At 41.2% G+C, this 27,324-nt stretch overlaps 1 protein-coding gene across 1 annotated transcript in view; it reads left to right on the top strand.

Moving 5' to 3' along the window:
* MICU3 (mitochondrial calcium uptake 3) overlaps window positions 1-27,324 on the top strand; it is a 149,293-nt gene that overhangs the window by 80,542 nt on the left and 41,427 nt on the right. Inside the window, exons 5-8 of the mRNA XM_077814568.1 lie at window positions 2,664-2,711; window positions 8,150-8,232; window positions 20,532-20,603; window positions 22,038-22,076. Of these exons, the coding sequence (XP_077670694.1) occupies window positions 2,664-2,711; window positions 8,150-8,232; window positions 20,532-20,603; window positions 22,038-22,076 (242 nt within the window). The remainder of the gene's footprint in view (window positions 1-2,663; window positions 2,712-8,149; window positions 8,233-20,531; window positions 20,604-22,037; window positions 22,077-27,324) is intronic.

Genomic DNA, 27,324 nt, shown 5'->3' with positions numbered 1-27,324 from the left:
GCCTGAAAAGCTGGAAGTTTCCTGCACCCAGGCTAGATTGATTACAGTATGTTCATTTTGTGCTATTCCCAGGATGCATTTAAGTTGGCATAAGTTCAGGAGAACCAGCTGATGTGCTGCAAATTATCCGTGTGAGTTGCTGACCCACCTTGGAGGTACCAAGGCTAATAGCAATCAGTGATTTTAACATGTGTATGGATGACAAATTGTTGGAATGAGCTTTGGATTTCACAGCCACTATGATGACCATGAAGAAATTCCAGGTGGTTCCTGGTTCAGTGCTCACAGCTAGTCTAGTGTTTGGTTTGGGACTGGAAATTAGTCATTTAGGGCTAGATTTTTAAAGGTATGTAGGCACCTAAAGATGCAGATAGGAGATTAATGGGATTTTCAGGAACACACAGGTGATTAACTTGCATTGAAATAAATGGGAGTTAGCTGTCTAGGCACTTTTGAAAATCCCACTAGGCACCTGCAACTTGAAAAAATCTCGCCCTTGGAGTTTGGCTAATATTATAGACCAACTCATAATTCCTGTGTTTTTGAGATAGTGCCCTTCCTATCATGTTGGGGACTAGGGACCAGTTTTGGTGGTCTGCCATTAAAGATTAATGGAACTGAAGCCTTTCCAGTAGACCCTCAAGGCAGTAATTATTCCTTAAGCAGCCCATTTTGAAAAGAGTCCAGAATATCCCTAATTCACTGACCTTCTGGGCATGCTGCAAGATTATCTATTTACCCAGGCTTTTGGGGAAGAAGGAGCGCAATTTGTGGTAATGAGTGTATAATACGGATGTTGGGTTCAAGCCTGATCAATTATTTTCTGCAGTTTGAACCAGTTCAAAATTTTTTGTGATTGGATTTTTAAAGTATCGCAGAAGTATTGACAGGCCTAGAATAGGTGCTTCATATATATCTAAATTGGTAAATAGTTCTGACATTACACTTCAATTTTTAACAAAGCCTTAAAAATCAATATTTAATTAAAGGTTTCAGAATAGCAGCCATGTTAGTCTGTATCCGCAAAAAGGAAAGGATGCATCCGATGAAGTGAGCTGTAGCTCACGAAAGCTTATGCTCAAATAAATTTGTTAATCTCTAAGGTGCCACAAGTCCTCCTTTTCTTTTTATTTAATTAAAATGTATAAGCTCATCTAATAAGAGTTGAATGTAAACTTCAAAGCATAATTAGAGTGTATGTATGTATACACAGAGGCAGCCAAATACTAAAATCTGTGTATTGTTAAGCAATGTGAGAAGCAAAATTCCTAACTAGATATGTGTACTAACATTCAGTAAAATTATGACCCAAGCTTAAACAAATTTAAAGATGACATCAGGAGAGAACACAGTTTTAATTGTAATGTGAAACCTTTGTATACTACCATAAGATAAAAAGAAAAGGAGTACTTGCGGCACCTTCGAGACTAACAAATTTGTTAGTCTCTAAGGTGCTGTAAGTACTCCTTTTCTTTTTATGGATACAGATTAACACGGCTGCTACTCTGAAACCTACCATAAGATACTTCCATGTGTCATGGTTGGGGTTTTGGAAAAACTTGGTGTAATGCATCATGCACATTACTTTCAAGGGATGAGACTAATATATGTTTAACCTAGTGTTTTAGTAGTAAGGCTGCAGTGTATTTGTAGAACAACTTACCTGGACTACAAACCACTCTCCGCTGGTGAGAGAAAGAGAGAGATTTTAGTTTTCTGACAGTTCCAAAATATCAAAAAGTAAGCTCACATTGAACAAAACCTTTTGGGTATTTTTAACTTGTTCTAAAAGATAAAGAAAATGAAGGGCTACATTTGGAAAACAGGAGGAGGTGATTTATAACCATTCGTCCAGTAGTTAACGCATTCACCTTGAATGTGGACAGCCTAGGTCTGGAGCAGAGTGCCTAAACCACCAGGCTATTGGCTGCCTATTCTAGTGTGGGGCTCTCTCAATCTTTTCTTTTGAAGCTGTTCCATTTTGTATAAATAAATATTCATTGGAGCAAGAATTGGAATGTAGGTGTTCTCCCTCCCAGGTGAGTGTCCTGAGCACAAGGCTATAGAGTCATTCATTTTTGCTCTGCCCCCTCAATGACTGTTCAAGTATTTTGTAAAAAGTGGAACAGCTTCAACAGGACAGAGTGAGGGAGACCCCCTTTAGAATACCCAGTAGCCTGGTTGTTAGGGTACTTACCTAGAAGGAGTGAAGATCTGGGTTCAAATCCCTGCTCTGGAGTGGAGATTTGAACCTGGGTCTCCCACATCCCAAATGAGTACCCTACCCATTGCACTAAAGGTTATAAGGGGGATGACAGTGCCCCTACTTCCATTTTTGTGAATAATGCCTAGATCCCTGTGTGAAATCTTGCCTGAAAAAAGATTTCATTTTGTTAATGATGAAATGATTAATTTTGACTTTTTGGAAAAATGTTCTTTTTTTTTTGTTTTGACTGAAATATACATGAATTCGCTGGAATATACATGAATTCGCAAAATGTTTCAGTCAACCTAAATCTGCTTTCTAACTGAAAAATAGTTTCATCTGAACAATTTTGCCCAGCTGTAATGTATATATGTGTAAAAAAAACCTCTAATTTTTCAAGCTTGACAAATGAAGGCTCATTAGAGTTGATATGACATGACACTTTTTTTGTCTCTAGGTTTGATTTCCTACACGGAATATCTGTTTCTCCTTTGTATCTTAACAAGTAAGTATTCTGAAAAAAACTCACTGCAATTTTGTGATTCTGAATTTATTGCTATACATTAGAATATTTTATGTTCACTTAAAAATTATATAAATTATATGGGAAAAAATCACATCCATATTTTCCATATAACTTGGTCACTGTATTATCCCAGGGTAATCTCGTAACGTTTCAATTGAAGTGTTGTATTACATGGGCACCCTTTACTGAAAATGAGAGATTAAGGATTATCAGATGAATTGAACATCAGTTTGTAGTGTATAATCTCAGTCCTCTGAAATTGCTGCATAATTGTTAGATAAATTTATTAAAGTTTATAAAGGACTTCTGAAGATGGAGAGAGATAATAAATTGTAAATATTATTTTTCAATCTATATATGATATCCGCTTACATAGTTTTAGAAAATCTGTTAAAACTGAGCCAAATATTTATTGGTAAACAACAAACACTAACAAAATTAAATATTTGTTTTGTCTTCTTGCTGGGAAAACAATATAGAAGAATGTAGAAGGTTTAATTGTTTGATTGTACTAGAGTCAATTATGTATAGTATAGATTTTCCATAACTAACACAATTGTTTGAGATTTTAGATTTGTAAATTAAAGATTTACGAACTAGTTTTAGAAGTTTTGTTCACTTCAAATAATAGGCTTTTAAAACTGTCATCTATTGGAATTTAAAAATCAAACACAAGAACCACAACAGTGCTTCATTTATTTGGGCATTTCATGCAAGAATTCTCAAATGTAAGCATGGAATCATATACACAGGATTGTATGTGTCAGAACCCAGTTCTTTTTAATCCAGACTTTTCAAAGAGGTTTATATGAGAAACTGATACCTCAGATGTAGAGCTAGAGGCTCTTCTTTCATAAGAAGTTAAGGGAGAAGAAAACCCCATACTCTACATAAGCTAAAAGCTGTTCTCCAGGGAGAAAGTTGTATCCATCATTGAGAAAGAGGTCGTGGCAGTGAAGTGGTCTATGGACTGCCTGAGGTACTATTTGCTGAGGAACCCTTTTTCTCTGATCACAGACCTCCCTAAATGTAGCCCTGGAAGGCACCCAGTGCAGACAGCAGGGGCCCGACAGGCGCCTGGCACTGACTCGTAACTCGGTGGGGGCATTGAAGACCCGAACCCTAGTGTGCCCGGCAGGGACTGAAGCCCCAGCGCTTCCCAGCAGGGGCTGAAGCTCTAAGCTCCGGCGTATCTGGCGGGGCTCCATTTAGGGAGGGCAGGGCAGCACTTGCCCCCCCAGTTATGAGTCAGCCCCAGCAGCCAGCTCCTCCAAGCCCACCAGCACACAGCCAGTCACTCCTCTGCCTGCACTACACCCCCCACACACACTAACTGCTCACAGCTCCCCCAGAGCTTTGTGGTCTGGTCAAAAGCCTCTCGTGATCTGGATTTTTCCCACAGTCCCCCTATTGACTACCCTTGCTCTAGAATATTTTGGCTGAATTTGTTTTCCATTACAAATAATATCCATAAAATGGACTAATGTCTGACCAAAAATGAGATTCTTTATTATAGGTAAGAAGTGAAGTGGGAGGTGCCTTACCCATTTTTTGACTGAAGGATAAAATAGTTCAATTGTCCGAATGGTAGACGTTAAACTGGAATTTTCGAAATCCAAACAACTGAGGTTATCAGCTGATGCCATTTTTATGTAACTATGGCAGAGTAAGAAGCGGGCTTTTGCATAGGGCCACAAGTAAAGGCAAGAAATTATTACTAAATTGAATAATGTAATAAGCTTTGGAGTTCAGGCTAATATGACTGGGTTTTCAACTTTTCCTTCCAAGTGCTCAAAAGGACCTACTAGAATAATGGTGTACATGTGGAGTAAATGCAAACATTGCATACCTTTTAGAGACATGGAATATATGGCCATAGGACTGTGCTTTAAATCATAGAATCGGCTTGTCAGCTGTTCCTCTTGCCAATATCAGGGAACATGAGTATGGATTGTTTTAGTTGGTAGCTTTAAGACCTGACCAAGGGCACATAGCAGCATCTCTTTAATCAGTGGGAGATCTATTTTTTTTCCACCCAAACTTTTGGCCAGTCACTTTAATAAAAATGTCATTTGATATTTTAAAAGGAAAATCATATTGGAAAATTCTCTGAAGGATTCATTTAACATCTTAGTCATCATTTTTTCTCTAGTGCTGCCTTGGCATTTAGAAGTTGAAAGGAAATGGTATTCATAATTCTCTGAGCCTCTCTGGTTAATAAAAAGAAAAGGAGGACTTGTGGCACCTTAGAGACTAACAAATTTATTTGAGCATAAGCTTTTGTGAGCTACAGCTGAATGCATCCGATGAAGTGAGCTGTAGCTCATAGAATCATAGAATATCAGGGTTGGAAGGGACCTCAGGAGGTCATCTAGTCCAACCCCCTGCTCAAAGCAGGATCGATCCCCAATTAAATCATCCCAGCCAGGGCTTTGTCAAGCCTGACCTTAAAAACTTCTAAGGAAGGAGATTCCACCACCTCCCTAGGTAACGCATTCCAGTGTTTCACCACGCTCCTAGTGAAAAAGTTTTTCCTAATATCCAACCTAAATCTCCCCCACTGCAACTTGAGACCATTACTCCTTGTTCTGTCATCTGCTACCACTGAGAACAGTCTAGAGCCATCCTCTTTGGAACCCCCTTTCAGGTAGTTGAAAGCAGCTATCAAACCTCCCCTCATTCTTCTCTTCCGTAGATTAAACATCCCCAGTTCCCTCAGCCTCTCCTCATAAGTCATGTGTTCCAGTCCCCTAATCATTTTTGTTGCCCTCCGCTGGACTCTCTCCAATTTTTCCACATCCTTATTGTAATGTGGGGCCCAAAACTGGACACAGTACTCCAGATGAGGCCTCACCAATGTCGAATAGAGGGGAACGATCTCGTCCCTCAATCTGCTGGCAATGCCCCTACTTATACAGCCCAAAATGCCATTGGCCTTCTTGGCAACAAGGGCACACTGTTGACTCATATCCAGCTTCTCGTCCACTGTAACCCCTAGGTCCTTTTCTGCAGAACTGCTGCCTAGCCATTTGGTCCCTAGTCTGTAGCGGTGCATGGGATTCTTCCGTCCTAAGTGCAGGACTCTGCACTTGTCCTTGTTGAACCTCATCAGATTTCTTTTGGCCCAATCCTCCAATTTGTATAGGTCCCTCTGTATCCTATCCCTACCCTCCAGCGTATCTACCGCTCCTCCTAGTTTAGTGTCATCTGCAAACTTGCTGAGGGTGCAATCCACACCATCCTCCAGATCATTTATGAAGATATTGAACAAAACTGGCCCGAGGACCGACCCTTGGGGCACTCCGCTTGATACCGGCTGCCAACTAGACATGGAGCCGTTGATCACTACCCGTTGAGCCCGACAATCTAGCCAGCTTTCTATCCACCTTATAGTCCATTCATCCAGCCCATACTTCTTTAACTTGCTGGCAAGAATACCGTGGGAGACAGTGTCAAAAGCTTTGCCAAAGTCAAGGAACAACACGTCCACTGCTTTCCCTTCATCCACAGACCCAGTTATCTTGTCATAGAAGGCAATTAGATTAGTCAGGCATGACTTTCCCTTGGTGAATCCATGCTGACTGTTCCTGATCTATAAGCTCCTCTAAGTGCTTCAGAATTGATTGCTTGAGTACCTGCCCCATGATTTTTCCGGGGACTGAGGTGAGGCTGATTTGCCTGTAGTTCCCAGGATCCTCCTTCTTCCCTTTCCCTCACGAAAGCTTATGCTCAAATAAATTTGTTAGTCTCTAAGGTGCCACAAGTACTCCTTTTCTTTTTGCGAATACAGACTAACGGCTGCTACTCTGAAACCTCTGGTTAATAAATTACTGGTACTTTGGTATACCAAAATGTTCTATTAGCCTCTTAGTATTATTTCCAAGTCATTTGATACTTTGTCCTCAGGCGAGACATTAATTCTTATAAAAGTCAGTGGAGTTATACATAGGGTGAATGTGTCCCCTTATATTTAATTGCCAGGCTTTTGAAATATAATAGAGCTCAGTGGGACGGGGGAGAGTGCATGTTTGTCACCTTTTATTTAGCTAACATAAGTAATACAGTGCTAAACAGAAGAAGGCTTTACAGCTCTTGGTTATTCCTTGTCTTGAGATTCTGTTAGTTGCCTTGTCCCTATTTCCCTTTTCCTTGTATCCTCTAAATCTATTTCCTTATTAAATCTGTTCTGTGAGTGATATCTTAAATTTCATTTGGTTGCCCTGTTTGTTCTTTTTGCCATAATTCACAGGATACTAAATTGTTTGCTTACTTCGATATTGCTAGATTTTTAAAAGGTTTATTGCATAAGCTTCTAATATAGCCTGGCTTTTGAATTCTATTGTTTAGTCTTTACTAGTCTTTATCTGTATTCTTTTAAGATGTCATTTCTTCTGGCTATTTCCAAAGCTTTTAAAGACAGCAATGAGTGATTTGTAGGGTATTTTAAAAGATAGCCTGTTTACTCTCTTTCACAAAGATAAGGTTGTCTTTAGGACCGTCACTTCTCACCTAACGCTGTTCAGGGATTTCACCTTGGTCAGTATGTTGTTTCTCGTATTGTCCTTAGCAAGTTCTTGTTCCTGGATAGTAGAAGCCAGTTTTTATAAAACTGAATGGTAAGAAGTTTTTAAGTTAAAATTTGGATGATATTTCATCATTGCAAAAATCTTATAATTTTGTGGGGGGCTTATTAACTAATTTTGATGGGTCATGCCTTTCCTAGCAAAAGTTGTCCAAATGTATTGGCTGTGTGTATTTTTGCTGAGGAAAGCTGGCTCTGAATTAAGGTGCATTGTGCCAGCAATATGGTAGTCTCTATTTATCTGACATTCCAATCAACATAATTTGCAGATCAGAAGTGTGGAATCAGATATATATCTTTTCAGAATCGCTATTTGGACTTCAGTGCCACAACGGATCCTCACTTCAATTAAGCAGTATTGTAAAAACATTTTTCTTAAATCTTCGATTACTGTAAGCACATAACCTCCCCGCCCCTCGCCACCCACCCACAGAATGGGTTTTGCCTCAATTTCCACAATGACTCTGGGAGGAACATTGTCCCTACCCCTAGGAGGTGACAACAGGTAATAGCCATGTGTGATTGCTTCTCCCTCCTCAATACCAAACCACCACTGCTTCAAGATGTTTTACCCTTTTTCTTTCTTTTCTTTTTTTTTTTTCAATCTATGAACTTTGAGGTTTGCATTAAGCTTCTGAAATGTTGAAAGTGAAACAAATGTATAAGGTGAGATCCCTAGCTGCTGTAAGTCAGTTATACACTGTTTATATGCACAAATATACTGATATACACTAGTTGAGGATCTGATCTAAAATATTCAGTTTATATTCATAAAGGTTAAACTTTTATCATCACTTTTTGCAAATAATTGACAATTGTATTCTTTTTCTGGCAGAGCCTCATGCAGGTTTTAAAATAGCTTTCAACATGTTTGATACTGATGGCAATGAGATGGTCGACAAAAAGGAGTTCTTGGTGGTATGTATATTAGATATTGCTCTTTGATCAGTTTCTGAGTATTTTGACATAATCTTGCTATCATTCTATTTTTATGTTTAAATTCTGTATGACAATGAGAGATTGCATAAAATGGTAGGTAACTGTAAATGTCAACTATTTATAATGGTGCATAGATGTACTGCATGCTGTGCTTTGAAGTTGAATTCCCATTTCCCGTCTACTGTTTTTGTTGTTGTTAATAAATTTCTCAAATAAAATTCCTTTTGGGCTAATATTGCCACAGCTGTGGTCAGCAGTTACTTGAGCTAGGCACACTTTGGTATAACAATGAGAGAGCTTGTGGCAGGATGTTCTCCAGGTGGCCTCTTGCCTTTGTTTATTTCCCCACTTGGTCCAGAATAACCTGAATCTGTTAACTTTCATGACATGCTACAAAGCTAGTCTATTTTGGGGGCCATTTGGAGAGGCTCTGAGGTGGAATTGAGATATTGCTGTGCTGCTTAACCCCATCATATCATTAAGGTCCCATTTCATCAAAGCGCTACAATGTTGTGTAAATCATATTGATTTCAAATGCAGGCTTACAGTGAAGCACATGCTAAAGTGATTTGCTGAATTGGGCCCTTAATAGTTTTATTACACCTGGATGATGATGGTGGCAAGGCTGACTGGAGTCTGAATAATTTGTACTTTTAAATAATGGCAGGGCACCTAGAGCTTTTGGATTAGGTGTTGTGACAGATATGACAATTTCCTGCAATATCTTGGGGAGCTCTTACTGTATTGCGTGTGTCATTGTGGGCCAGGGATTGTATGTAATTCCATGCGGGAGAGTAACTACAGCCCTCAAGGAACTAAGAACAGTGGAGTGTGATTGGGTACTCATTCAGGATGTAACACATCCAGCAGGCGGCAGGTTTGTATAATTTTTGGTAGTGCCCAAACGGGTCCAAGCCCCCACACACACACACGCGCGCGTGCGTGCACACACCTGCCTTGTAAGCCAATATATATGTTTTAAAATAATGTAAAAATGTGAGGGGTTTGGGGTATGGGAGGGGCTCGGGCAGAGGGTTGGGGTCCTGAGGGGAGGGCTGCAGGGTGGGGCTGGGGATGAGGGGTTCACGGTGCAGGAGGGGGCTCAGGGCTGGGGCAGAGGGTTGGGGTGCAGAGGGGTGAAGGCTCTGGCTTGGGGGTGCGGGCTCTGGGGTGGGGCAGGTATGAGGAGTTTGGGGTGCAGGCAGGCTTCTCCGGGCTGGGGCCAGAGAGGAGGACTCCCTCCAGCCCTCCCCCGCACTGGCAGCAGCGATCTCCGAGGGAGGGGCCCCTTCTCCACTCCTGGCAGCACATTCACCTCGCACCACTGTCCCTGCACGTGCTCCTAGAGCCCCTGTCAGATCCAGGAAGCCCCCTCACCTCTGCTGTGGTGGGTGTGGTAGGTGCGTGTGCGCCTCCTCCCCTGCTGCTGCCCCTCACTGTAGCCTCACTGGGGGTAGGGAATGGGGCTGCCCCTTGCCCAGTGTGGGGCAGGAGCGGTGACTGCAGGTGGGGGGGGGGGGCTGTGCTGGTGGATGGTCCCACCGGAAAAGGAAAGGGTCTGTCCGTCTAAGGCGAAAGGGCAGGGTCAGCCTGCCCTGACACTAGGGGATGGGGGGGCGCTAGGACCCTGCGGCGGCAGTTGGTGCCGGGAGTTGGCAGAGTGGAGTGCAGCGCATAGCTGCCGGGGACAGCCGCCCGCTTGAGGCAGGGATGCTGTGGGGTCCAGGGGAGACGCATGGGGGCATCAGGCGGGGGGCAGGGGACCTTCAGGGGAGGCGCACAGGGGGCAGCAGGTAGGGCCGGGGGAGAGACCCGGCCCCATACATTGGTGGAGCCAGGCCCCTCGGCCCTGAATATTGCTGGAGCATGGGTACCATGGGCCCATATTACTCGCTGCCCCTGCTAGTTCAAAGTGGATTCTCCAGAGGCCAAAGTCAAAGGAAGGACTTTAGATAATTAACCTGAGTTTAAGCTGACTCAGGGGCTTCGTTATGTTCCGGAAAACAGACAGGACCTTCTGTCCAAGAGAAGGGCCCCAATACTTGGAGAAGGGTTGGAAGGACTGACACCAACTAGGGGTGATCTCTGTTAAGCTTATTAGCATGCATGTAGGGTGTTGTTGTTGATTTTATTGTTTTAATATATTTTCTCTGAAATGCTTTTTTACTTTACTACTAAATGTGCTTGCTTAAAAAGAGTTGTATTGTAACTTAACTGTGGCTAATTACGCTGTTTATAGACTCTGAGGAGAAGAGAAAGCAGGCCTGCTGAGGCAATCTGCATTGGTGGGGAATTGCCAGTGTAGGCAGGAAACTGTGCAGCCTGGAAATACCCTGGTCAAGTTTGAGAGATGCACGTGTCTCTGCCCAAGAGAGTTGATGGCTGGGGAGCCGGAAGCCTGTGAATACTTGCCCTTGCTGGACCACAGGGTGAGATTACAGGTGTAGTTGCCCTGAACTGAGAGAGGTGTACCTTTGTTATTTTACAAATCTAAATAAATATTTTTCAATCTGTAGTTTAGCCCAAAGGTGAATTTTATCTATTTAGTTGTATTTTATTGTTTGAATGAAGTCCAGAACTATTGGGTGAATACCTTCTAGTCCTGGTGACTTATTGCTGTTTAATTTATCAGTTTATTCCAAAACTACCTCTATTGACACATCAGTCTGGGACAGTTCCTCAGATTTGTCACCTAAAAAGAATGGCTCATGTGTGGGAATCACCCCCAGATCCTCTGCAGTGAAGAGTGATGCAAAGAATTAATTTAGCTTCTCTACATCAGCCTTGTCTTCCTTGAGTGCTCCTTTAGCACTTGGATCATCCAGTACCCCCCTGATAGTTTGGCAGGTTTATTCCTTCAGATGTACTTTAAAAAAATGTGCTGTTAGTTTTTGTGTCTTTGGCTAGTTGCTCTTCGGATTGGTTTTTTGGTTTTTGGCTTTTTTCCTCTACCTTATTGTATATTTTACACTTGGCTTGCCAGAATTTATGTTCTTTTCTATTTTCCTAAGTAGGATTTGAGTTCTGATTTTATAAAGGATGTCTTTTTGTCTCTAACTGCCTCTTTTTACTTTCTCCAGCCAGGGTGGCATTTCTGTGGCCCTCTCACTGTTTTATTTTTATTTGAGGTACACATTTAATTTGAGCCTCTATTACTGTTTTTTAAAATAGTTTCCATGCAGCTTGCAGGCATTTCAGTCTTGTGACTCTTCCTTTTAATTCACATTTAACTGGCTTCCTCATTTTTATATGGTTCCCCTTTTTGAAGTTAACAGCTACTGTGGTGGGTTTTTTCGGTATTTTCTCCCCTACAATGATATTAAATTTAATTACAGTATGGTCACTATTACTGAGCAGTTCAGCTGTATACACCTCTTGGAACAGATCCTGTGCTTCACTTAGGACTAAATCAAGAATTCCCTCTCCCTTTGTAGGTTCCAGGAGTAGTTGTTCCAAGAAGCAGTCATGAATGATGTTGAGAAATTTTATTTCCGCATCCCATCCTTAGGTGACATGTACTCAGTCAATATGGAGATAATTGAAATCCCTCATTATTATTAAGTTTTCTGTTTTCTGTAGCCTTTCTAATCTCTGACAGGTTTCAGAGTAGCAGCCGTGTTAGTCTGTATTTGCGAAAAGAAAAGGATGCATTCCGATGAAGTGAGCTGTAGCTCACGAAAGCTTATGCTCAAATAAATTGGTTAGTCTCTAAGGTGCCACAAGTCCTCCTTTTTTCTAATCTCTGAGTATTTCAGAGCCACTGTGTCACCATCCTGGTCAAGTGGTCTGTAGTACAGGCTGAACCTCTCTAGTCCGGCACTCCCTGGTCTGGCAATATCCATGGTCTGGCATAGGCACCGACTCCATGGGTGTTCTCGGGCTGGAGCACCCACGGGGAAAGATTAGCGGGAGCGGAGCATCTACTGGCGCCAAGCCTCCCCCTTCTGCTCCCCTCCCCCTTGCCACTGTGTGCCAGTGGCCCCGCGCTTACCAACTCCACCTCCTCCCTCGCAGTGCTTCCGAAGCGCTGCAAACAGCTGATTCACGGTGTTCAAGCTCCGGAAGAGAGGGGGAGGACCTGGGGCCAGCGGCTGGGACCCCGGCCGAGGGGCTGGTGGCTGGGACCTGGGGCTGGCATCGGAGCCCCTGGGCGGGGGGCCATGCTGGATGCAAAGCCTGGGGGTGCTGCAGCACCCCCCACACCCCTACTTCCCACGCCTATGGAGACCCGCTGGAACTCTGCATTGACCTCCCATGGTTCGGTAAATTCTCTGGTTCAGCACTAAGGTCCAGAGGGTGCCGGACTAGAGAGGTTCAACCTGTATATTCTTACTGCTATAATCTTATTATTCAAGCATGGAATTTCTATCTATAGAGATTCTTTTGTACTGTTTGATTCATTTAATATTTGACTCTTGCTTTCTTTCACATATAGTGCTACTTCCCCACCAGCATGACCTACTCTCTCATTCCTGTGTATTTTGTACCCTGGTAATACTATGTCCCACTGACTATCATTAAGGCTAAGATTATGTCATCAAAGTCACGGCATCCATGACTTCTGTGACCTCCATGATATTTTCCACCTCAGCCCCAGGGCGGCGGGGCTGGAGCTGTCAGCCGGCAGGAGCTTTGGAGATCTGAGCCGCTATAAGTGGTGGGGGCCCCTGCAGCTACCACCCCTCTGCGGAGGAACCTGGAGCTCTGAGCTGCAACAACTGGCAAGGAGACCATGCAGCTCGCAGCTGCCGCGGGTAGTGGGGGGATCTGAAGCTCCCAGCCACCGTGGGTGGCAGGGGGACCCAGAGCTCTCAGCCCCTGCTGGCAGAGCTCCAAGCCACCAATCTTGAAGCTCCGAGACGCTGCAAGTGGCAGGGGTCTCCCAGAGCTCTCAGCCACCATGGGAAGCAGGGGTCCCAGAGCTCTGAGCCACTGTGAGTGGCAGCAGCCCCTGCAGCTTTCAGCTGCTGCAGGCAGCAGAGGGATCTGGAGCTCTGAGCTCTGGAGCTGCCGCGGGCGGTGGAGGGCCCCCAGAGCTTTTGGGCAGCAGAGGACCTGGATCTCTGAGCCACTGTGAGTGGTAGTGGCTCCTGCAGCTTTCAGCTGCCCTAGGCAGTGGGGGGATCCTGTAACCTGTCCCTGACTTTTACTAAAAATAACCCTGACAAAATCTTAACCTTAATTATCGTTGTTCCACCAAGTTTCTGTGATGCTTATTACATCAATATCTTCATTTAGTTCCAGGCACTCAAGTACCCATCTTATTATTTAGACTTCTAGAATTTGTAAACAAGCACTTATAAAATTTGTCAATATTTAGTTGTCTGCCTTCTTGTGATGTAAATGAATGGGACTCTTTTTTTGTTTGACAGTTTGTTTCTCTTCAATTTCTTTCTGGACTTTGTCTGCTCTTTGTCTGCTCTTTGTCTGATCTCTGCTCTTTCTAGGATATAGAGTATCCCCTTTTCTAAATCCTGCTCTCAGGGATGTCTCTATCCAAACCATATGCTCGTCCACACCTTTTAGCTTTTTCCCAGCCGTTAGTTTAAAAACTTCTCTATGACCTTTTTAATTTTGCATGCCAGGAGTCTGGTTCCATCTTGGTCTTACGTAAAGTAACCACAAGAACATAAGAACAGCCATACTGGGTCAGACCAGAGATCCATCTTGCCCAGTATCCTGTCTTCCAACAGTGGGCAATTCCAGGTGCCCCAGAGGGAATGAACAGAACAGGTAACCATCAAGTGACCCATGCCCTGTGGTGCATTGCCAGCTTCTGGCAAACAGAGGCTAGGGACACCATCCCTGTCCATCCTGCCTAATAACCATTGATGGGCCTCTCCTCCATGAATTTGTCTAATTCTTTTTTTAACTCTGTCATAGACTTGGCCTTTACAACATCCTCTGGCAAAGAATTCCACAGGTTGCCTGTGTGTTGTGTGAAGAAATACTTCCTTTTGTTTGTTTTATATCTGCTGCCTATTAAGAAGAAATCTGTAATATCAAAAATATAATGAAAAGATTAAATGCCTAATTCAGCCTGTAAACAAGTTAAGGCAGCCAAGCCTAATGAAATTCACTCTAGGGGCTTAAGGAACTAGCTGAAGCCGTCTTAGAACCATGAGCAATTATCTTTGAAAACTCATGGAGGATGGGTGAGGTCCAAGAGGTACCTGTCTTTAAAAAGGGGAACAAAGAGGACCTGGGGAATTAAAGACTAGTGAACCTAACTTTGATACTTGGAAAGATACTGGAACAAATTATTAATCAATTTGTAAGCACCTAGAGGATAATCGGGTGATAAGTAATAGCCAACATGAATTTGTCAAAAATAAATCATGCCAGACCAACCTATTTTCCTTCGATAGGATTACTGACCTAGTATGTAGGGGTGAAGGCACGAACATGTTGTACTTTGACTTTAGTAAAGTATTTGATACAGTCCCACATGATATTCTCATAAGCAAACTAGGGAAATTTCATCTAGATTAAATTACTTTAAGGTGGATGCAAAATTGGTTGAAACAATGTATTTAAGAATAGTTATCAATGTTTTGCTGTCAGACTAGGAGGACTTATCTGGTGGGGTTTCACAGGAGTCTCTCCTGGGTCCCTATTTAGTATTTTCATAAATGAATTGGATAGAGGAGGATAGAGTATGCTTATAAAGTTTGCAGATGACACCAAGCTGGGAAGGGGTACTAGCACTTTGGATGACTGAGAATGAGAATTCAAAACAACTTTGATGAATTAGAGACTTGATCTGAAATCAACAAGATAAAATTCAATAAAGATAAGCGCGAAGTACTTCACTTAGGAAGGAAAAATCAAATGCACAAATACAAAATGAAGAATAACTGACCTTGCAGTAGTACTGGTGAAAAGTATCTGGGGGTTATAGTTAAGGCTACAATTTAGTCATGGGTATTTTTAGTAAAAATCATGGACAGGTCACGGGCAATAAACAAAAATTCCTGGCCCGCCGCTCGGGGAGCGGGGGGCCAGGGCCAGTGGCGCCAGCTGCCAGCAGCCGCCAAGCAGCAGCTGCTCCAGCTGCCCTGGGACTGCTGCCAGGGGCCACCAAGCAGCAGCTGCTCCAGCTGCTCTTGGGACTACTGCTTGGGTAGTCCCTGGGCCAGCTGCCTGGGGCTGCCCAAACAGCGGCTGGTGCAGCTGGCCCTGGGGCCACTCAAGCAGTGGCCGGTGCGGCTGGCAGCAGGGCTGCCTGAGTGGCTGACTGGAGAGCTGCTCCAGGAGCGGCCAGTGTGTCTGTCCCCAGAGCCACCTGAGCAGCTGGCCCCAGGGCCAGCCACACTGGCTGGTGCAGAAGTCACGGAGGTTGCGGAAAGTCATGGAATCTGTGACTTCCGCTACCTCCGTGACCAACATGGAGCCTTCGTGATAGTGAACGACAAACTGAGTAAGTCAACAATCTGATGCAGTTGCTAAAAAGGCTGCTACCATTATGGGGTGTATTAGCAGTAGTGTTATATGTAAAATATGTGAGGTAATTGACCTGCTCTACTCCTCACTGGTGAGGCTTCAACTGGAGTACTGTGTCCAGATTTTGGTGCCACACTTTAAGAAAGATACACACTGGAGAAAGTCGAGAGGAGAGCTATAAAAATGAAAAAGGTTTAGAAAACCTGACCTGTGAGGAAAGCTTTAAAAAACCACGGGGCATGGTTAATATTGAGAAAAGAAGACTGAGTGGAGGACCTGATAAGTCTTCATACATGTAAAGGGTTGTTACAAAGAGGATGGTGATCAGTTGTTCTTCATGTCCACTGAATGTAAGAGAAGAAGTAATGAGCATAATCTGCTGCAAGGGAAATTTAGGTGAGATATTAGGAAAAACTTTCTAACTATAAGGATAATTAAGCACTGGAATAGGATTCAAAGGGAGGTTGTGGAATCCCCATCACTGGAGGTTTTTTAAAAAAGGGTAGGCAAACACGTGTTGGGGATGGTATAGGTATACTTGGTCCTGCCTTAGCACAGCAGGCTGGACTAGATAGTTCCTTGCAGTCCTACATTTCTGTATTTCTAAATGCAACTTCATTGATGCAGTGGCACTGCACCTATTTGCACCAGGGCTGAATTTGGCCACAGGTCAGATAGATGACCGCTTGACCCCTTTTAAACTTTTCCACAGTACCTTTCCATTAAACGAAATTCAAATACTGCAAAGTTGAAAGTAAAGCTAATAACAAAAGTAACCGTATAAGCTTTACAAATAAAATGGCTTTCTGAACTGTAATATAGGACAAATTAACCCTTTGTCAGATTTAGTTGCAGAGAGAACTTCGAAATATGCCAAGAGAAGATTTATATCACCCTTAACTTTTCTGGATACAGCACCCTGGCTTCAATAATTTTTTTATAAACTAATTCCTCAGATGTGTTAGCTTTTTTTCTTTGCTTATGTCATAGGGCTGAGGTCAGAGAACAGAAGGATTTTGTCCCCTTACTGCTGGAAATCTTTTTTGCATTGTTTTCAATGTTCAGTCCTATTATCTTGTTTCAAACAATGTTCCTAGGATAGTGCTCCCAGATTCATTCACATTCAGTATTCTTCTCATTTGTATCCCATAGCTCTTTTTCTGCACAAAAGGTCAGTTTCCAGAAGTTCAGCCAGGTCTTAGGTAATGAATGCAACAGGATCCTGCTCCATTGTTTCATTTTCTCTATGTGTATAAATCTCCCCACTGTATTTTCCGCTGAATGCATCCGATGAAGTGAGCTGTAGCTCACGAAAGCTTATGCTCAAATAAATTTGTTAGTCTCTAAGGTGCCACAAGTCCTCCTTTTCTCTTTGAGAATACAGACTAACACAGCTGTTATTCTGAAATCTGTTCCCATATGGCGTGCCTGTGCATAGTGTATTACAGAATGAGGGCCTTCATTGTCTCCCTGTAATTTATAGCAGGCAAAACCTCCACCATAATAACTGGCATAAACTGTGCTAGTCTCAGCTAAGAAGCCAAAGTGTAATGGATATAAGGGCTAAAACAATCTGTCATCTGTGAAGCACATTGGTAGGGATATGTAAAATATTGATTTTTGTTGCAGCTTCACTGTTATACTACAATAGAGCCTTAGAATTACGGACACCTCGGGAATGGAAGTTGTCCGTAACTCTGAAATATTCGTAGCTCTGAACGAAGCACAGTTTGGTCTCCAGATCCAGCAGCCGACACTCCAGCCCAGGCTTCAACAGCAGCTGAGCTCCCTACTCAGCACAGGCATGAGTTTGCAAGCTTGTCCTTCTCCTGGCAGGGCTGTTTGTGTGTGTGTGAAAACAGCCCGTCCCACTTCCAGCCGGGGGAGAGAAGTAAAAACAGTGCATCCCCCTCCTGGCGAGGCGGGGGGGTGAAAGCAACGCAGACCCGAGCCCTGCTCCTGCTCTGCTGGCTCCAGCTGCCATAGGCTGGCAGCCCCAGTGTCTTGCTGTAAGTGGCTGCCCTGTGCGTGGGGGTGGGGACAGGCAGCCCAGATGTAATACAGCCTTTAAGATGCAATACAGGCACAGTACAGTATTTGCTTTTTTTTTTTCTTTGCTGCTCCCTGATTTGTTACTTCTGATTTCACGTGGTGTCCAGTTGACTGGTCCGTTCGTAACTCTGATCTCCGTATCTTTGAGGTACTACTGTAAATAAAGGAATTCAGTTGCTGTTGTCTCTTGCAGACAGAGTTCCCCTGCTGAAGAATCATTTTCCAAGATTCAAAAGTGCTGTTTATTCTAGCAACAGTTTGGAATAAATTTTATTTAATTAATTGGCTTCTGATATGTCTTCTTTGAACAGTAGAATGCTAACACATTGTGTATTGTGCTAAGTTCTTCCACTTTTGGCCTTTGTCTCTGTTTCCTTCTTATGGGGACTTTATGGGCTAGATTCTTCTCGGTGCCAAGATCTGCATCTCCCCTCCTGTGGGCCATCAGGGAGTCAGTTTTAACTCTCTGATTCTCAAGAAATAGTGGCTCCAGCCCCGGCATTGGTTAAGCTTTAGGCTTTAACTGATGTAAACTGGCTATGAACCTTATGCACGCATAGCCCAGCTGAGAATTGGCACAGTGTAGCAAAGTTCTGACATAGTCAGATGATGGGGAGAAGTTAGAGTTCAGTAGTCACTCCATCAATATTGTACCAGGTGAGACCTCTGTCCTTCCCTCCACTGGAGGAATTCTCAATTAGCCACTTGCAGTCAGGATGTGGCTCTTTTGTGCAAGCAATGAGTAGAATCTGGACTGCATATACAAATCTGGCTCTGGCATTTTCCTTGATCTGAAAAAATAAATTATCTAGATTTAGAATGTGTATTGTGCTTTGGGTACGGAGAAACATGACAGCCGACATCTCAACAGCACCTAAACGGCATAAAATATTACAGATTTTTGAGAGATGCAATGCAAATCTTGTGCATAGTTGGGCCCTGTATATGACATACTAGAAACTGTTTTAAAAGTGCTGAAAACCATGATATCACACTAATAGTATGGTTTATTACACTTTATACAAGTCAGTTTAACTGTATAATTACTTGAATTATGCAGTGTGTAGTATATGAGTGCCAAGTATGTAGTATTTCAACCATTATATAAGCAAATGAGTTACTTGTTAGATAGATTGTGTTATAATAAAGACAGGTTATCAGTTTGTGAAAATTAAAATTTTGACTTTTCATCTGAATTTGGAATAAGAAAATGTTTTGAAATCTCAAATTCTCATGGGACGGGAAAATTATTTCTCATGTAGGTCTAATAAATATAATTTAAGATTTTCAGAGCAACATTAACTTGTCTAAATTGTACATATAGTTTTCTGTAAATGAATGTATATATTTAATCAGTGTAAATAGTAAACCAAAATACTACATATCTTAAATGTGCAACATGGACTAGTTAAAGTTGCCGTAGGAACACTTCCATATTTCTTGGCTGTTTAGCCTGTAAATTCTCAAATGTAATATTACATTAATCTATGTTTTGCAGTTGACTGTATCTAACATATGATTGACATAGTATATAAATATGCATGGGTATTATGCTAATCCTTTTTAAGAGGTCTGATTATAAACAGATTTGATTCTTCTTTTACTATGATTTTTGGCTCTATATTGTGGTGGAAGTTGGAAGTTAATACAGATTTAAATGGAAAATTCATACTATTTCACTCTTCAGGAACCATCACTGCTAAGTAGTTAATCATAAGTGATCTATTTTCGTGATTTACGTATTCAGGTGATGAAATTAATTACATTAATTTATTATACCCTGTGACCATAGGAACATATAACACATTTTCCTTAAGATTAATTGTGCTACTACACAAGGGATCCAGATCTGATTTTTTATCTCAGATGCTTGTTTTGCAGGCTGTCAAAACAGAGAATAGTATAGAGGTGATTCTTTTTCTGTTGCTCAAAAGATTGAGGGATTTGTGTTGCTACTTTGGCCACTGCTGGTTGAGATTGAGAGTTTCATTCCTGCTCCTTAGTCTTGGGGCACAGTAGCATTGCAACACTGACAGCTTGTCAATAGAATAGACCCGATAGAATGACCAGATAACTCCTGGTCATGAGCCAGTAGTTATGCCCTGTTTACCACAAGTAATTAGTTCATCGGTAGGAGGAAGAGACACAGATATGTCTTTTCATAGAATTATAGAACTTGTAGATCGGAAAAGACCCATTAGGTCATCTGGTCCATCACTTCCGGATTGTAGCATTATTCCCAACAGTTTATTCTCCAGAATTTTGTCTAGTCTAGTTTCAGATACTAAAACGATGAGAATGATGTAAAACTCTGAGGCCCTTGTTCTAAAATCTGTGTTTTCTAAGGGGGCTGTTTACTTTGTATTTTATTTAAAAACAAACAATTATTTTTGCCTTTTCATATGGCGGAGAAGGGGGTGAGGAGAGCTGGAGATTAGAAGGTGAGAGTCTGAGTATAAGGTGACGAGTTTCAGAGTGGTAGCCGTATTAGTCTGTTTCAGCAAAAACAAGGAGCCTTAAAGACTAACAAATTTATTATAGCATAAGCTTGCGTGGGCTATGACCCACTTAGTACAGTTTTGGAACATTTATCTATCTCTGGTCATACACAATTTTATTTCTCTTAAAACTATATTTAATAGCTCAACTTTTTACAGCATGTGTATGTATGTATACAGCATTGCGTATGTAGACATTGACAGGCAGGGGCAATTCTGCATTGTTTGTTATGTACATAGTAGCTCTGTTCCTGGATCGGAAGATAAACTTGGCTTGTTTTGCAGCTTCAAGAGATATTTAGAAAGAAAAATGAGAAGAGAGAAAGAAAAGGAGATGAAGAGAAACGTATAATGTTGGTAAGTAAAATTAGAATAGCTGTAGGTTTGTGGTTCTTGGATTATTTTATGTAGCTCAAAAGTGTGGTTATATTTATTAGTTAAGAATATTTATTTACTGTTACTAATCACTTTTGAGATTTCTGGGCAACACCAGGTACCATAGTGAATCACATAACTCCTAACAATATAAAGGGTTGATTTGATTCTAAGCCTGTTTATTGAGTGGAGAATAATAGGTACTCCTGGAGGAATTCTGCGTCAAAAAAATAAAAAATCTATCCACAACATTTTAAAATTCTGCAAAATTCTGCATATTTTATTTGTCAAAATAACACAATATAATCACACCGGTTTCAATTAGTTTAGTAATTTATTTCAAAACGCATGTGGGCAAGTATGTATGTAACAATATAGACAACAAAAAATATTCAGGAAAAGAAACACAGTATTTCCCGCATCCATCAGAAGCAGTGCAAAAGCTTTGTGGAGTCAGGGGAAGTAATTGCTGGGAAGGAGCCTGGGCGTGATTGGGAGAAATATGTCATGGAGCCTCCCCCTGGTTAACCCCTAGCCTCTCTCAGTCAGGCACATCTGCCACTGTCCCCATTTGTGCCTGCACCCCCACTCAGCCATCCCGTCTCCCTGCAATCCCCAGGTGTCCCTGCAATCCCCATGTGTCTCAGTGATAGGTCTCTGCCAATCCTCCTTTGAAAAACGGGTGGATTCATGCACTGTGCAAATCGATTGGCCAAAACCCCACAATATAGGTACCACTTGGATATATCTGCTTCTTATCCCTATGGCTACCATTATGGCTACTTGGGGCTGTAGATTCTAGCCCTCAGCTCAAGAACTGTTTTGTGTACAGCAAAATCCTTTTATTTATTTATTTGAATTTTAAAAGCATAACGTAAAAGCAAATTTATCTGGGGCTGTCTGTGTGCTCTCTTCCCAGAACTTGGCCCCCAAACCACAAGAAACTTGAATTTTAGGAGCTACCACATTTTTGAATAACCCAAGCACAGAAAAGAATATTTGTTCATCCTAAGGGACACAACTTTTTTCACATTGGCAACAAAATTTAATTGCTCAGTTAATTTTGTTGACATGTTTAGACCAAGTCTAAGCAAAAGAAACTTCATCCTAGAAGGAAAACTTTTGAGAATGTTACAGAGATAAAATAGGGGGGTAGAATAGCATAATTCTTGTAACTTAAATTTATCATGGTTGTAATGATAAACCTATACTTTTTTCTGTTTTAAGAGTCTTAAAAACAAGATGTAAAAAAAGAACCGTTTGCTCGCCACCATTTGAAAAAACATACCAACATTTCTAGTAACGTGTAAGATAAAGACTTGCCTGTCTTAACCTATTCTGTTGTCTTCTTTCTCTTTCTTTTTGGTTTCATTCTGAAATGTGGTACTTCACTTCACCATTTTTGCTGTATGTCAGCGCCTTCAACTCTATGGATATCATACTTCTACTAACAGTGTATGTACTCAAAATTTTTCTGTGTATATAGTTTTCACCAGTGAGATGGAATCATTTGTTATAACAATTGGCTCTTTATCAAGTAAATGAATTTTGCTAGTATAGGGTCTTGTTAAGTCAAAAGTATACTCTATCTTCACGGCCATAGAAGGCTGCACATACTTGCTACAGGCATAGAGTAACAGACTGGCCCATCCAGAGGACAGATGGATGCCTCTGGATAGGTAAAAAGGAGAAAAAGAGCAGGTGTGTATTAGGGAGTTGTAGACCTGCTCTGGGTGGGGTGGTGACCCCATGTAAATAAAGTCCCACAACAACAATTAGTAATAAAAATTCCATCCCCTTTTATGGGACATAACGGTAGAGCCTTCAGTAATAACCATATTCCTTGGGTTCGGTCAGTTTCCCAGCATCTTATCCTAACACAGCACAGAGGAAGAGAAGGTCTCAACCATTTTTTTCTTGCACTGTTTGTGCATAAAATAAAACAAAACTACTTCAGAGTAGGATGAGAACAGGGGCTGTTGGTAGAGAGGAAGCCCATAGCCCAAGATGAGGACAGACTTTATTACACTTGATTACTGTTTGGGCAGAGGGTGGAAGGAATTTTCAGATTGATGAACTCTGTCCTTTGACCTTGGCTGAATGCCCTTTCAGAGCAGAGCAGATTTAGACTCCTTTAAATAGTCTTTCCTGTCTCCCTAGCATAAAAAAGCCAGGGAAGAACCCAAGCCTCAATCTTCATGGTCATATGGGGAGGAATTCATTCTTTTGAGCCAGATTAGCATGATAATTAGGATGGATGGAGTTTGTGACTGCATTTATAGAAAAGGGGCTAGGATTTGAAGTTGTGTATACAGTTCTGTTTCCCATGACTTTTGTAGCTGTGCAGCATTAACAAGAATAAAAAATGGTAAGAACCTTTTTATCCCTGAGCTGAACACATATGCAGTGCCATTTTTACATAGTACTGTTCCTGATCATGCCTACATTTTAACTCTGTCACTGTGTGTTTCATACAATTGTGCCCAGGTAAGGCAGCACAGACATGTTAAATACATACCTGTTCAATAAGATGTTAGTAAGGCAAAAAGTATGCACTATAGTCTTGACTTGAAGTCTACTGAAGCCTTTCTTTTGACTTTAGTGTGCTTTGGATCATTCCCTATGTAAGCATGAAAGACTCAGTGCTTCATATCTCTATATTTCCTTCCTTTTATAGTTTAACAAAACTTAGCTTTAAGCATTTCTAAATTTATAATAATTTTCTGACTCTAGTAAAAAAATCTATTTTTATACTCACATTTAGAAAAATAAGTCAGCACAGTAGGGGTTTTAAATTGTTTTAAATAAAATAAATGGGTGAATGGTGAATTAGATCTATTAGCATGCTATGAATGTGGACCTGGAATTGGAATAATGAACACTTTATATTTCTATCATTGAAAGACCAAACTATGAGGTCCTGAGCACCCTCAGCTCCCATTGAAATCTGGGGCAGTTGAGTGTACTCACAACTTCATAGTATCAAGCTCTGAAGGCTACATCTTACATAAGATGCATCTATAAATGGGTCTGAGTAATTTGATTATTTATGTCTTTTCATATTACTCATGATATTTCTCTGGAGCTAAGCTGGTGCATGCTGTTAATGTGTATGAAGACTAGTACAGCATGATTTGCATGTGGGTTTTGACTAGCTGAATGCAATCTTATTATTGAGGATTATTATAAAAGTAACATGTAGAAAAATAAAATGTGCATGCTTCAGAAATACTAACTTCATCAATAATAAATCAGTTTTTGTCAGATAAATGAAGTACATCACCAATAAGACAGGTTATTCAATTAATAATTATGTAATAATATGTGTATCTAAATAAAGGATGAGGCAGTCAAAAGTATATGTAACTTCTTGAGGCAGTGGTTTCATGTTGAAATTTTTTTTTACTTATTTGGCATATTTTGTCAATATTTTATGGTTTAAGAAGAGATATTCTTGTCTAACTTTAGTTAATTTTTTTAAAAATATGAAGTTTCATAGATTAAAATATACATAATCAACATGATGCATCAGCAGTTGGATCAAAACCAGTTTATCTCTATTTAGATAAAGAGCTTTATAACATGACATTAAATTTGAAATGAAAAGGTTAGGCATACTAATTGTATTAAGTTTTTATCTTTTATTCAGACTTTTTATGAATGTTAGCTGCAAAATATATTATAATGCACCTAACCTCATACTGGTCAGAATAGTATACAGTTGTTACCTGCAGCATATTAAAAATTGTGGAAAATTAATTTTGGTTTGTGGAGGTCCAATATATGGTATTTAATATTGGGTACTCTCTTATGGATCTTTCTGGAAGCTCCCCAGAATGAGATTCCATACTTCAGACAAGAGATTTTTTCCAAAGTTGAGTGATAGACTATCTTCAGACCTATGTAAGACTTTGGTAATTACAGAGATTGTACGGTGTGGGAACAGTATTTTATTTTTTTAATATATGGTCCAAATCAACAAAAGGGATAATGTTCTATTGGCTAAAAATTTCTTGTCATATAATATAATTTTATATAAATTTTTTTATAATAAAATTAATTTGTACCTTGGGGAAGTTTTAACCTAAGCTGGTAAAAGTAAGCTTAGGAGGTTTTCATGCAGGTCCCCACATCTGTACCCTAGAGTTCAGAGTTGGGGAGGAACCTTGACATGGTGGCAAAGTGGTGGGATTAACCTGAAATCATTTTGAGATCAATTTGAGATTTTTTTGAACCAGAAATACAGATTTTAGAAAGGAAATTTTTTTTCCTTTGGGGCTGCTGGAAAGGAGGTCCAGAAAGCAGCTGAAACTGAAAGCAGCTTGTTTTTCTCTGCTTTGGGGCCAAGCAGAGACAAAAGGGGATTATCTTTGTGAATTGCAGGTTTCTTTGCCTGGAGGCAGGGTATTTAACCTCCTGCAGGGAAATTCACAGTCTTGGTAAACCAGTTTTTTTTTTCTAAAAGTAAATGGGGGTGTGTTCTACCCATTTGCCTGGAGACAAAAGTGGCAGGGGCTTTTTTTTTTTTTTTAGGATTTTGATTTTTTTACAAGGAACACAAGTTTGAAAAGGAATTTTATTTTCCTTTGGGCTGCTGGTAAGCAGGTTTCCAAGTAGTTGGAGGTTTTTTGCTTTGATTTGGGGCCAGAGCAGAGACAAGGGGATTGTCTTTTTCTGTAGGCTGACAATCACTATCAGAGAATAGGTATTCTATTCCAGCACAGCAAAATTTTACAGCCAAGTTTTGTTTGTTTATTTCTAAACCTTGGGTGTAAAGTTAGTTAAAAACAGAGAGGTTAGGATGACAAAATCCACGGCTCGACAAACGCTGGAATTAGCCAGATTTCAGACTGAGGAAAAACAAAGGGAACATGAAAGACAGATAGAACTCATGCGGCTGAAGGAGGAGGAGAGGGAAAAAGAGAGGAAGCATGCACTGGAGATGGAGAAGGTAAAGGCTCAGCAGAATATACCAACAAACCCTAGCAATCCTTCTCCACGTACCACTCCACATCCCAGAAAGTTCCCCACCTACAAGGCAGGCGATGATACTGAGGCCTTCCTAAAAAACTTCGAAAGTGCCTGCCTTGGGTACAACATCTCTACTGACCAATACATGGTAGAGCTGAGGCCGCAACTCAGTGGACCCTTAGCTGAGGTGGCAGCTGAAATGCCTAAAGAACACATGAACAAGTATGAACTGTTTAAATCCAAGGCGAGAGTCAGAATGGAGATAACACCCGAGCAGTCTCATCGGAGGTTCAGAGCCCTAAGGTGGAAACCAGACGTGTCATTTACCCGACATGCCTACCACATTGTGAAACATTGGGATGCCTGGATATCAGGAGCAAGTGTTGATTCTCCAGTAAATTTGCCCTTCCTAATGCAAATGGAACAATTCTTAGAGGGTGTTCCTGAGGAAATAGAAAGATACATCCTAGATGGGAAGCCCAAAACTGTAATCGAGGCAGGAGAGATTGGAGCCAGATGGGTGGAGGTGGCAGAGAAGAAGAAAACTGGTCGCAGTTGGAGCAGAGACCAGAAGGGACAACCCCAGACCACACCCTATTACCGGGGGCTACCCAAGGCCCCACCTACCTCCCAAAGAACCCTCCAGACCCCTAATCCCACCACTGCCACCATGTCAAGGTTCCTCCCCCACTCTGAACTCTAGGGTACAGATGTGGGGACCTGCATGAAAACCTTCTAAGCTTACTTTTACCAGCTTATGGAGTCTTAGAACTGGTAAAAGTAAGCTTAGGAGGTTTTCATGCAGGTCCCCACATCTGTACCCTAGAGTTCAGAGTGGGGGAGGAACCTTGACAGCCCCATGAGCATTAAGTGGATTACACTGATAAGACATACTTAAATGATGTCTTCAGTCATGTAACCATACTTTACTACTTGCTAAAATTGGGAACATGAGTGCCGTGAAGGCTGCATATGTTAGCTGAGAAAATATTGTGCTAACAGAATATAGGGAATACTATTTCAAGAGAGATTTTTCCTAAAATATAATTGTCAGGTCTCCTTTCTAAATTTTCAACTGTCTAAATTTCCTCAGTACATATGACGTTAAATGTGTGGAAAATCAAAAATAAGCCTGCAGAATACTCCTCACAACATCTATGTGGCTTTATAGATATACTAAAAATCCTAAAAGGAATCCCACGGGATTCTGCAAAATGTACAATGGGGCACAAAAAGAACGAGGAGTACTTGTGGCACCTTAGAGACTAACAAATTTATTTGGGCATAAGCTTTCATGGGCTAAAACCGACTTCGTCAGATGCATGCAGTGGAAAATACAGTAGGAAGATATATATACACAGAGCATGAAAAATGGGTGTTGCCATACCAACTATAACAAGACGAATCAATTAAGGTGGGTTCTTGTCAGCAGGAGAAAAAAAACTTTTGTATTGATAATCAGGATGGCCCATTTCTAACAGTTGAGAAGGTGTGAATAACAGTAGGGAAAAATTAGCATGGGGAAAAGGTTTTTCTTTGTGTAATGACCCATCCACTCCCAGTCTTTATTCAAGCCTAGTTTAATGGTGTCCAGTTTGCAAATTAATTCCATTTCTGTAGTTTCTCATTGGAGGCTTTTTTTTAAGTTTTTTTGTTGGAGTATTGCGACTTTTAGGTCTGTAATTGAGTGACCAGGGAGATTGAAGTGTTCTCCAACTGGTTTTTGAATGTT

Source organism: Eretmochelys imbricata, chromosome 4, assembly GCF_965152235.1.
Source record: "Eretmochelys imbricata isolate rEreImb1 chromosome 4, rEreImb1.hap1, whole genome shotgun sequence".
NCBI lineage: Eukaryota > Metazoa > Chordata > Testudines > Cheloniidae > Eretmochelys > Eretmochelys imbricata.
The sequence above is the reverse complement of the archived record's forward strand: the minus strand, read 5'-3'. Positions and strand labels throughout refer to the sequence as shown.